At 38.4% G+C, this 13,322-nt stretch overlaps 1 protein-coding gene across 4 annotated transcripts in view; it reads right to left on the bottom strand.

Moving 5' to 3' along the window:
- The window catches only part of LOC139694679 (fap1 adhesin-like), a 223,224-nt gene that overhangs the window by 126,689 nt on the left and 83,213 nt on the right, over positions 1–13,322 (bottom strand). For 2 of the 4 annotated variants that reach the window (XM_071593177.1, XM_071593175.1), the window contains exons 7-9: positions 11,244–11,366; positions 7,504–7,836; positions 4,317–4,460 (exon numbers count right to left, since the gene is read on the bottom strand). In XM_071593177.1, coding sequence (XP_071449278.1) covers positions 4,317–4,460; positions 7,504–7,836; positions 11,244–11,366 — 600 coding nt within the window. The remainder of the gene's footprint in view (positions 1–4,316; positions 4,461–7,503; positions 7,837–11,243; positions 11,367–13,322) is intronic. The other 2 variants (XM_071593176.1, XM_071593178.1) reach the window with 2 other exon arrangements.

Genomic DNA, 13,322 nt, shown 5'->3' with positions numbered 1-13,322 from the left:
TTTAGCTCACGATTGACGCTGGTTTGAGCTCTCAGTTGCAGCATTTCGAGTAAATTTCTCGATAATTTTGCATTAGCATGCAAATATTGATACTGAGAATGTTTTGATAGCCACGAAATGAAGATTTTTGATCCAAGTCGATTTTTGATCTCACAGCCTCTTGTATATAATGCGTCTGCATATTTTTCGCTAAGAACAGTAAACGCTAATAAAGCTTTCTAGTTCTCTCAACCCACCCGTTCCAATCTACCTATTATTCGCTAGAACTTCGGTTAATCTTTAGGCCAATAAAACATTGGCTTTTGAAACTCCAAGGAAACCATACAATTTGAATTCAACTCATTAGAGCGGAATTGCATGACTTTTTCTCCTTAAGGCTGAACGAACCAACTACTCGACTATATTTAGGATTCCAATTCCGATTGGGTCACTGGTGTTACGGTGATTCTAATTTAAGACCTTTCCGCATAGAGCGCCACTGCAGTAAGTGCGGCTCAGAGCTGATCAAAACCTTGGTGAGAAGTGTTTGAATTCTCTTTCGAATACCAAGTAGATAAATTATTTTAGTTGTTTTCTTGCCATTCGGGGAAGACGAGGATGCGTCGAAAATTGAAATAAAGCGTAGGTAGAGTCACCGATTTGAGGAAAACTTTTATTAAAATGTGGCATTTATTCTTTTATGCCTCATACGCCGAGAACCCTTGTTACAATTCCAATACTTCTTTCAATTTTGCACTTGTGCTCACTTAAAGCAATGTGGTTACTTTTATGTCATTGCTTGGCATCATAGTTTGTGGGGAGAGGAGTGTGAAACGTTTCCATCTTTTAGAGAACTTTATTTTTACTTAAGACATTGTCTTATTTGGTAGAAGTCTGTCACACTAGGCTTCAATGAGGGTAGACTTACTTCGCGGATTCCACGAGAATTTTTATTTTTTTACGACCATGATTTGGTTGCGAGGCAAGGCCTCATCATCAGGTCTGATGATGTGATCTTGAAGCGAAACCATGGCCGTGCAAAATAAAAATTCTACTGAAAACTCTAAATTTAGTCTTCCTTCATTTACGCCTACTGTTTATTTGTACGATTAGTGAGTCTCTTCATAGCTACAGTAATATTTGCTAACTCATCATTATTTGTTCCAAAAATTATTGCCCTAGGAAAATGAGGAGTGAAAAATGTTTTCTTTGATTCAATATAGATCATTATTTTATTGAAATTCAGCATGAAAACTGGATTTCATTTGGGAAAGGAATAAATTTGACAAAAAACGTAAACCTTCGAAAAACAAATTGAATTTCCATCCAATTCAAGTAATAGTCGATATGTATCGGATAACTTATATTTTTAGCCCCCGGCTACTTCACTTCCGCCCGCGAGGTTGCCACAAAACGGCCTAGACAAAACTCTTTTTGGGAGAGGCCATTTCACGGGAGACTCAAACGCTCCCCTTATTGCAAAGGAAGCTTCTGGGTGACGTATGATCAGAGCGAGATATTTAGCCATTGTACCCCACAGCCACACATCGTAGCGGGGCAACGTGCCATGCTTACGAGTAGGAGCCACTGAAAAATTAGAACACCTTGCTCTGAGCTAGCTTCTATTTTCATTCACAAACCAGCGCCAGCGTAATTAATCTCACGTCAAAAAGTTTCAATTTTAACGTCAACTTTCCATTCTCGTGTCGCAAGCGTGATGTTGATGAACTAAATGGCCATATGATTGTGATAAATCTATCCTTTTATTATGTTTACTGTGCTCGCGGAGAAAGTGAGCGTAATAGCATACGGTTTTGAGTGTCGTCATGAAGACTTTTAATGTTCAATGACTCAAGTCTCCGAACTGTGTCGTCCAACCTTTAAATGCATCTTTGTCAATCGAGCAAAGATTCAAAGGCAGGCTGGTTACTCTAGCTTTGGGAACGGAAAATAATTGCACGAGGGCTGGATTCCACTAAGCGTCGTCGCGCCTTCAACAGAAGTCTCCGCGAGGCGCTTATGACAAATGGGTCACCGCCGGTGGGTGAAGGCGACTCGACGATCGGGAATGGGGCGGCCCCGTCGTGGGGCCGTGTCCTCAGAAAGGGGAACTCCTCTTCGCGGAATTCCTTCGAGGCGGTGACTCATCGACGCTTCGCGACGGTATCGTTAAAGAGACCTCATGTCATCCCCTTGCCATCACCCCCCCCCTCCCTTCCCCCGTCGCCCAACTGATAAACAAACTTGCTCCAGCGAGAATGCTGGCCAATAATTCGCACTGCAGGAGGCGGAGAGACGGTCGCAAGGAGGGAAGAGCAGTTGTTACAGTGAAGGCCGCCTTCTGGTGAACGTTTGATCAAATTTCACCACGTTAATTTGATTCTGTGCCAGCTCATATTCTGAATTGGTGGAAATTGTTGGATGCTCTACAGAGGTTTTGGATAAGTATTTGTCTGTTTGGCATTGTATTATTATGATTTACCATTCATATCTCACATTATCACAATTTTGTTATTAGGTTACAGCGAATGCTCCCACAAACTATGGACGATAAGCAATAGGACTTGGACGATTCCCAAGCATAATAATATCATGAAAACCCCGCCGGAGAAAAGCACTCCGAAAAATTAATACCCGTCCTCTTCAGTGATAGTTGCCATCAATTACTAATACTCCAGAAATTCAAAACATCTGTTTCCCCTCCTTCCTCGTTACATTACCCTTACCCTTTTCTCAGGGGTACCAGTGGGAAATTTTTCCATCCCAGTTCACATAGTTTTCTTTACCTTTTACCCGAGTAATGTTTCATTCGCAAATTCATCTTCAGAAAGGGGAGAGACACGCGTAATGCCATCTCAGTAATGAGATCAGGGTCATAATAGCATCAGATCGTAATAGGGAGAAGGATCAAATACAACCAGGAGGTATTTGCCTGTTTCGTAGATTTCGAAAAAGCGTTTGATAGAGTGGATTGGAAAAACCTAATGAGTACATTGAGGAAAATAGGAATAGATTGGAGGGAAAGGAGGCTAATCCGCAACCTGTACAAGTCTCAGACTGCTCAGGTGCGGGTGGGGAACGGGGGAGTCCGGATGGGCAGTGTTAGGAAGGGATGTAAGGCAGGGTTGCCCATTATCACCGTTGCTGTTAAACCTGTATGCAGAGAAAATGATTAAAGAGGCATGGGAAGAACTGGAGGTGGGAATGAAAGTGGGCGGGGAATTCGTTAGTTAGGTTTGCTGATGACCAAGCTTTAGTTTGTCAGTCAGCCAAGGGGCTGCAAGCATTGCTTACTGAATTGGAAATTCAGTGCGACAGGTATGGGATGAAAATCAATGTTAATAAAACAAAGGTTATGCGATTTGCTTAAATGAAAAAGGCTAAGCTAAACATTAAAATAGGAGTGCAAAAATAAGAGCAGGTAGAACAGTTTACATATCTCGGAAGTGTTTTGGTCCAACACGGTCAAAGTAGAATTCTGACCCTTTCCTCTACAAGAGCTTATTCTTCCGATATTTTATTCTTTGTTTTCTCTCTTCAATTTAAATTTCCGCACAAAATGTGACTGTTTCTCCTTCTTTTTTATTTTTCTCTCACCATTACTATCTTCAAAGTAACTTTCTTTTCTTATTTCTCGTTATCTGGAATTAGTTTCGCTTTAATTCTCCTAATAAACCTTTCATCGTTTTTTCGCAAATAATTATAATGAAGAAAGACTCACGGAAAACTATTCATCAGTCGACTCGATAAGTAAGAACACCTCTCGCTAACGTAAATCGTATAGCGTGTGAAATTCACACCCGATGATAGAGAAACCAGTTCCTCTCCCTCTGCCATATACAGTCTTCAAGGGTTTAAACCCGAAACTCTTGCATCAATATGCGAACGTCTTACTTTCTCGCCTCGTAATTATTTTAATGCACCAGGAAAATCACAGACAGAACATATTAGTAGAGATAATACGTTTTTCCTTGATAGCATCTTCAATATGACCTAGTAATTCGTAGTGTTGGTCTTAGAAAACGAAATTGATAAAGAAAGAACTGTAGTCATACTGCAACCTGGCTTCAGCTGCATTTAATACCACGAAATATGACCTTTGATTGTTTTTCTTATCGACGTTTTTCTATATTTATGTGGTTGGTAAAGTGCTCGTCCACTGCCCCAAAGTCTCTGCTTTGAGTTCCGCTTTGGATCGGGTTGTTGTATTGACGTGTTGGTTTCGGATCATAAGAAATATCGAAAACCCCGAAGCAGCTGATTGGGATCCCGGTGTCACCCTGGGTTACCATTAGGATTAATTATGGGCGAGGGAGAGCAGGCAAATGTTGACTCACCACTTTCTCCGTCCGTGACTCTTCCGACGACTGCACCGTCCTCAACTTCTCCGTCTCTGGGTTGACTTCACCGTTCTGCATGGGTGCGGATGCCGTTGGTCCGCTGGATTTCCCGCCCAGGACTTGATTCAGCTCATGCGCTATCTACATGTCGAAGAAAAAAAATCGTTGCACCTTTACTAGGGCAGAGAAATTGCATTACTTGCATAAAAAGGGGGCGACAAGAATAATTCCTATTATTTGCAGTGCTCTGAATGAGCTCTCTGGGATGAATGAAAGTAACAAATACTGACAGCAAAAGTTTATGATATCAGATTTCGACGAAAATCTATTCGGGAGTAGTTTTAAAGCCTCTATTCATTTCTTGTAATTTGAGAGGTCTGAGTAATCAATTCATGAAAAAATTATTCAATCCCTAAATGATAGTTTTTTGTATTTGAAGCATATTTATCATCTTGATCCAAATACCTGTAATAAGGTCTAATAATGTTAAACTTTAATTATAATTAAATAAATTTCGTACATTTATTTAAAACATTGCTGAAATCAGCAAACGTGCATTCAAAGGCTAAAGTAGGGAATAAATTATTTCTGGAGAAAAATATTTGTTAGCACAAGTTTTGTGGTTTTAAAAATTGTTCTTATATCAGTTCACTTTGGTTGAAATACTGTTTAAGAAGTGAAAGTAGCACGGGAAAAAACTCTTGCGTGTGGAATGGTTATATTCGCTTATTGATTAAAATTATTCTGGCTCAAGATTGTAAGAATAGTCACGATATTAAATTCCCATTCTGCATTCTGATATTTCTCTCAATATAACTCAGAATTATCGGGCAAAATGAAGTTCTCCTCCAAATATCTTAAAGGTTAGTCACTCCTGACCATTATCCAGAGTGCCGCGTTTCTATGGTCTGTCTCGCATTTAACTCCTTTGCCTATCCCACATTTTGGATCAGAGAATACTTTACCATGTGCAGTGACAAAAACAAAAATATCACTACATGGAATTTATGTTATAGCCATTGCGTTCCTCACTTTGCCATCACGGAATCTTTGATATATTTTCCCTCATTGGAATCCAATCCCTTATGGAGCGGATGCTTCAACAAATGTCCCCTTTTACTCCTGGTTCGGTTTCAGCTAACATACTATACAGTAATAAATTATATATATATATATATATATATATATATATATATATATATATATATATATATATATATATATATATAATGGTCGATATAAGATCAATATTTTATGAATATATTATTATTCTATCCTTAGTGTTTAAACACTAGAATGAATAAAACGGTAATATTTTTCTTTATGAAACAAAAATTGAAATTTTATGGATAAAAATAGTGCCAAAAATAAAAATAGCAAAAAAAGTTGCACATCGCATTGAAAAAATAAAAAAGCCTTACGCAGCTTACGTGAAAGCGCGTGCAAAAAAACTTTAAATAAGACTATAACTTGGGCTGATGGAAAAGAATTTGGTGCTGATGACTGCTGGAAATGAAAATGTGTTGGTAGCAGAAATGTTTGCTATGTGAGATTGACAAGAAACATGTATCACAGACACTTCAACAATTTACAAAAAGAACATATGATACTAAGGTTAAGAAGTGCTCTTAGCCGACTGCTAAAAAAATAATTTAAATTCTTACCGATGCCTAAGATTAACGAGGAACAGTCTCAAATGGTACACCAAAGCTAAATTTTGACAAAATCAAAGGTGATTTTAATATCTTTCAGAGTTAAAATTATGAGGAAATCTCCGTGAAAGATATTGACTACATTTCAAATTTAACTACTTTACTTCTCGGTAGTATGTCAATAGTCTAACGCACATGCTCAAACTGTTTTCGTATCTTGAACTTTTAGATTGGCGTCTTTTGGAATCAGTTTTCACAGAAATGCTCGTCTTCAAAAATATTACTGGGCTAAAATAGAAGAGATGATTGCACCGTTTCAATGAACTCGCTGTTAACGCATTTAATGACTGCAAAAAAGTTTTGAATGAAGGAACGGAAAGAAGAGTATTCCAGTTAGTAAAGGAAACCAATTCCGAATTGCAATCCATCTGTTCATGAACTTCGTTTTACCTGTTCCACTCACTAAATATTCTAGATAATAACAGTGTTCACTGAAACCAAGCATTTATTTTACCGGTAAATTGTTTTTAACATGCCCTATAATCCTATATACATATACATATACATATATATATATATATGTATATATATATATATATATGTATGTATATATATATGTATATATATATATGTATATATATATATATATATATATATATATATATATATATATATATTTATATATAATTTTGTCGAAGTAACACGGAAGTATTGAATAATAATTTGGATAGCAACAAGCAATATAGAAACATAAAAAGATCACTCACACGTTATTTCTTGATCATTTCGACGGAATTCTGCTCCGTCTTCATCATTACTTCTATATCTTCCGATGAAGACGGAGCAGAATTCCGTCGAAATGATCAAGAAATAACGTATGAGTGATCTTTTTATGTATTTCTATATTACTTGTTGCTATCCAATTTATTATATAAATATGCCCTATGAGGGCATAAGGGCATGGTATGATATAAATATAAATATATATATATATATATATATATATATATATAATTATATATATATATATATATGCATATTCATGCAATAACATGTCAAAAGAAAACACGTGAAAGGACACACATCTAAGTACAAGCTTTCGGCTTTCTCTTAGGCCTTCTTCAGGTATAATGTGTATGCATATATATATACACACACACACACATACACACATAAAAGGCATGAGCTTGGTCAACAATGAGTTATTTCGTAATAAAAGTTAATAAAGCCATGAACATTTAGGACTGATTTCCAAAGTCGGTCGGTTGTGTTATGTCATTCAAATGAGGTTATTAGCAAAGTCTCACAAGAGATCATCTGGTAAACATGGAAGGCTTGAAGGCGAGGAAGCTTGGGGTTGGTGAATTGCTCTCGCATGGGTCAACTTCTTAAAAAAATCACAAAATAAAAAACGAAGGAAAACCCGCGAGGAGAGAAAGTCCTGTTGGACGGCGGCGGATCGGCCTCCACTGGCACGCGTGGTCCTCCCGGAGCGACCCGTCCGCCATTGGCCGGCCCTTGGTTGTCTTTACCTGCACGCTTTGCCAGAGGTGCATCAAGTTCTCGGACGACACAGAGGTCCTCCTCTCCCCGCAGGAGACCTCCGCTTCGGCCTTAGACGCGCTGGCGGCGTTGAAGGTGGCGGTCGGAGGTGGGGGAGGAGCGGGGACGTGGGGGGGCTTTTTGGCGGCGGGGCCGATCTTTGCGTCCAGGTCCTCGAGGGGCGGGAGGCGTTGCAGGGGCGGCAGGTCGGACTGGGGCAACGGGGTGTTTTTAATGAAAGACGACGGGGTCATCAGCTGGCGGGGGGGTGAGAACGTCTTCGCCGTGTCCTCGATGCGCCGACGGCTACTCTCTTGGTGGAGCTGAAAGGGCATGGTACGTATGTCTTTATGCCTGCTATCAGATGGCTAGGGCCATACGCGGTGCGGGGTTCGATTCTTGCGCACGGAGTCCGGCGACAAGGGAGGATGGGAAGGGTTGATGTTGGGAGACGACACATCGGGATATTACAGTACATGTTTTAGCTTTTGATTTAAAGCTTTAGATTAGTTAATCAATGCCACGGAACAATAGGCGTTCGATTATTTTATTTGAATTTTGTGAATCAATAGCTTTATTTATACGGCGAATGGAAAATATGTTCTTTGTTTTAATGAAAAATGTTTACCCTTGGCTGGAAGCATTTGTTCTGTTTCTATGTGCCCCTCTTGGCCCATTCGATCGTTAAAATCTCCCGACCCGTTTGTTGGTTTCTCAATCTTATGACGAAAATGGTCTATCCACCTTGTGTGCTGAACTTTAGTTTCGGAGCAAAGATTTGTTTTACACGCGAAGATTGCGCGAATAAATCACAATCACAGTGATTCATCTGGAATTCACAATGTACATATCATTTGCATCTATCTTTTTCTCGTACTCATGGAATCTTTCTTCTCGGGTGCTTTTGTTGATTTGCATTTTCCGCTGAGTATTTTTTGATTGATTCTTTGAAATGCCAGTCGCAATGCAGAGTAGAATGTGTGATGATGATGTATATCAAATACTTCGGGTTCTAGCATTACCTGGCTTGTTGCATTTGATGGTTGGTATATATGGCCACATCGTGGGAAAAATAATCACTGCATAATGTTGGGGAGTAATTCCTGGGGAAGTTAAGGAACCATCATTTACCCTCTAATCATTCCCGTTGGTTGCGCTGCAGCAGCGTAATTTTTGAATTAGAAAAATTCGAGTAGTTAAAAAAATATGAAATTTTAATGCCAAGTCTGTCAGAACTTACTTAAATGGATAATATGTATTTTCGGTGAGCATAAACCACTGTAAATTCACCTATTGGCGATTTTTCCATAAAAATATATGTGCAATATAAATGCTGTATGATAGGAAAGCCTCTGATACTTTTCAGGGCAGCTAACGCTGACTCCGATCCGTTTGAAGATATAGCAAACATATGTTTCCTGACAAAATGTGAGTTATGAAACCGTTTCATGGAAGTGAACACAATGAGTACTTATGGCTTAGGTGTAATTTGTTCGACATTCATTGGTTGCATGTTGCGCGGCGGACGATGACCAGCCGGACGAGCGAAGTTAGCGTGCGCCGTGCGAGTTTCGACCGGTTGAGAGGTCGCGTCCGTTTCCGCGGGGGAGGGAGTGGCGCGACATTCCGGGGGGAAATTGGGCACTTCCTGAGAGTGAGGTAACGCCCGGGGCAGGCGGTGGAGCGACGCCTTGTACCCGACGCCCTTGCGCGCCTCGCCCACGGAGCGTGGAGGTATTATTATTATTTCCACGCGGGCGATGAGAGTCAGATGTCGACGCACAAGTGCACTGCTAGGGTGCCGAGTGCCTATTGATGTTACCACGATCTGATCACATACGGTAGTTAATTTGAGTTAAGTGGGTGACCTTATTGACGAATGCCAAATTATCGCCACGGTATTTTACCGAAAGTTTGGTCTGAGAGAGGGAATGGTAGAGCTCACCTTTTTTAATCTCAGTCGTGTTGGCCGAAAAACTGCTGTATTACAAGTGAAGTGACGGAAATGCTTTTGAGTATTTTCTTAAGGTTTTGTTTCAGAATCTTTTAGCCGGCAAATGCTTGTGAAATCACTCATTTCACTTTGGTTTTGATATCACTTTTCGAATGCCAGACTCCCGACGACGTCAACAACAGACGAAAACATTGATGAAGTGAAGAAAATAGTATTGGCCAATCGTCGAAGTCAGAGAAGTTATTGAGATAAAGTCATAAAAAGTAATAAAAAGGCTCCTGATGACCCACATTTAGCAATTAAATTTCGACTGTAAATGACCAGTCGCGCTATCACATATGAACGAAGCCTTTTAATGAGTAATTTTTACGGGAAAAATTATTTCTCCATTGTATGAATGTGTACTTATTTACAGGGAAAGGAACTGACTCCTCCTCAACACCCTGATGAGTGAATTTCACACCCCGTCGGGTTTATTACCGGGTGAACTCTACCAACACCTACGAAACCGACCTTCAGGTAAATTACTATAGTCATGGTTTCTTGTTTTATGTTAAATCACTTATTTATGTATTTATTTTTTTATTTATATCCAACTGTAAAAAGCTGGAAATTAGAAATCTAAAATTAATTTTCAACTTTTTGGTATTTCGTTCGTCAGATACGGTTTAATTCAAGAAAAAGATGGAAATTGATGTATATGCTCAAGTATAAAGTATAGAGTAATTAAAATTTTTTGGGAAAACTTTGATGAGCTGGATGTATGCCTGGAAGTACAACAGCAAAGAACAGAAAGGAAAGAATAACAAAACACTACAGAGAAACAAGGGCAAAAGACTTGAGAGCATCCCACAGCCAATGACAGATGAAATACAAGCAACAGTGAGGATGAGAGTTTAAACTTTGACGGTTGATTATAACAACAATTACAATACTCAAAATACTTTCACTAAGTACAAGTTAATAATGAAAGATGATAGATATTTGCGCTAGAATAGAAAAGGTAAAGTGTTAATTTAGTCATGAATATTTATCCAACCAGGTGTGTATGCTACTCAGGTAAGGACATAGTATTCTATTGTGATAGTGACGGAAATTGAAAGAAAAAGACTCATGAAGTGTCTTCGACGTGCATTACAAAAATAATCTCAATGACATTTCCAGAAATTCTTTGTCAAGAATAGAGCAAACAAATACAGTTATCCGACAGGAGGGGACTGGCAATGTTGTTTCAGCTATTTGCATTACCTTAGGCTACAGCTCGCCAGGATCGTAATGGTGATATGAATTACTCCATGCAATGCATCAATCTCTTGTAATACCTCCAAAATTTTGGATAGAACTTCTAATTGACTCCCATTAGTCCGACTTCTTTCATCGTTTCACCTTATGTCGAGTCAGGAATCTCGAGTTAATGAGTGTGAAATGCACTTTGTTGAATTTTCTGAGAGCATAAGAGTAAATGGTATGATTAAGTTTACAACCTCTTCAGCAATTTTTACAACCTTTCATATTGAGGTGTTTCGCGCGTTAATGTGTTTTGTAACACTGGCCATTTGTATAAATTCAAACATGAACTGTCAGTGTGTGGTGGTGTATACATTTCTAGGTTAATAAAATAAATAACTCAGTGCGCCATGTCCACCCACGGGGTAGGGTCCAGCTTCCAAGCACGGCAGCCTCCAGCTGCCCAGGCGGCCTGATTTCATTCTCTGTGTAGCCCGGCCCACATAGTTTCCCCTGTGGACTCTTTGGATTTTTTCGCCCATACATTACCTCCTCGGTGACATCCACTTGACTGCTTTCCATGGTGACAGATCCGAAGGCTGATGGATTCGTAGATTCACTGTTTGAGACGATCGCTTGGTAATACACCTTCTCCGGAAATTCTTCTTTCTGCTATCAAGTGTGAAATGAATAGAATTCATCGAAAGAAAATTTACACGGAATTGTTAAATGCTGTGGCAGTAAGCTTCCGTTTGAACTTAATATTACTCCAAAGTTGGTGATTTGAGAGCTATTGTTATTTTATTGGTTTTTTTCCATAATTAGATGCAAGTTTATTGAAAAAATTATTAAGAAAATGTTCTGAAAATGCCAATGGATCATTTTAAAAATGTTTTAAGAAAAGAAAGAGTCAGGGTTGGTTTTTTTCATTAATATTTTGCATTCATAAATCGTATTCATTAAATGGGCGGAAGTAACATGAAAACTTGAAGTTGTTATTTTTTAATATTATAATAATGAAAAATCAAATGAAATAGGAATAAATGAAATGTCTTGGGACAATCTCCATCAAGAGAGGAATAGAAAGTGTTTTATTCTGTATTAATTGAGGATATTTCTTATATATTTACCTCCTGCTGGTAATTATGATCGATACCCAACCCAAGCAATAATATTTGCTTTCAAATAATAGATGGCGAGATATAGGATGAAACTTTTGGATAGATTAATCTGTAATAAAAAATAGCCAATTCTACGATGCTGAATGTCGAACGATGTCTTTTCCCTAAAGAGAAATTTAAGGGAAAAGCAAATTGCCTTCTCTTTGGAGAACCTTCTGCAAAAATTGGAGAAAGTTGTTGACTCCTTTACTGGATTCGGGTTTTACTTGAGAAAAAAACATTTGGAGCTGCATTTTGGACACGTTAATACGTGTCCAAAATTAACGGTCGGTTAATACAAGTAAATTCATGAGAGTGATTTGCGAAAGAGTTTGAATTCTGTATTACTTTCGCCTGATTGAGAATTTGTCTGAAACGCTTGAGCCCCGTCCAGAAAAATAAATTTGTAATTCGAAAATATAGAGAGGTAAACTACTTGATTGATGAAAAACAGTTTTGGACGAGTACAGACTTAAACTCGATTGTTAGAATCACAACAATGGTTATGCTACTTATGGTTCGAAGACAGCGTACAGGACTTAAATCTACTGGAAAAACACATTTAATCAAAGCTTGTGACTGACACGACAATTCCAACCCTAAAATGAATCGGTTGGATTGATCGGAATAAGAAGGTAATATCGAATAAATTTATGGAGTTAATGCTGTGCTGTGGAAGCACAATTCATCATTACCGCAATAAAAAATATCAGTCGCGGGCATAAAAAAGTTATCAAAAATAAACTTTGAAATTGTTAAAATCAGGGACTTTCCCCCTTATTAAGATCAACTGTTTGTCTCTTAAATGATGTGACAAGTGTTACCACGTTATATTCAGAAAAATCTGTTCTTGGATTTAATAACTTGTTATCATTAAACAACACATTGGTTTAATTCAGTCTACTAACGGTCACTTCACCCTCTTTAATTTATTTGCAATGAAAAATTCAGTCAATAATAAAATTATTCTGGAAATTTTGAGTTTTGATGTGGATTTAAACATAGTATTAGAAGCCAAAAGAAAATACGTAATTTGGTCATATGTAATTCCATTTCACATGCGTCTATATTAAATGCCTATTATGTGTCCACTTAATGTACTTCCTATCATTAACTAAGCTTTGGTCGAAGGGATTGGGAGACACATTGCTATTGAAATCTAATTTCTAATTATTAGAACCTTTAATTCAGTCGACATACTGGGGTGGCTTTTTACGGGAATTGCAAGATCAGGAAACAACCAGAAAATAATGTTTCAACACTGTTTTGTCTCTTTGGCTTCATTTAATGGAAAGGATTCCGGTAGTTCATTTTCTCTTCGTGGGCTTTGTTGGGAAACTTCTAAAAGCAATCAGATTAAACCGTCTCAGGTTTGAGTCTGCCTAAAGAGCCCCGGTTCTTAATAAATGTAAGACCCTAATGATTGTATCCACAGCATATCAAGGCCCGTCAGCGTTGGGCTCCTAGG

This window comes from Hetaerina americana, unplaced genomic scaffold (genome assembly GCF_022747635.1).
Source record: "Hetaerina americana unplaced genomic scaffold, ioHetAmer1.1.p SCAF_52, whole genome shotgun sequence".
Taxonomy (NCBI): domain Eukaryota; kingdom Metazoa; phylum Arthropoda; class Insecta; order Odonata; family Calopterygidae; genus Hetaerina; species Hetaerina americana.
This window is presented reverse-complemented; position numbering and strand designations above follow the sequence as displayed.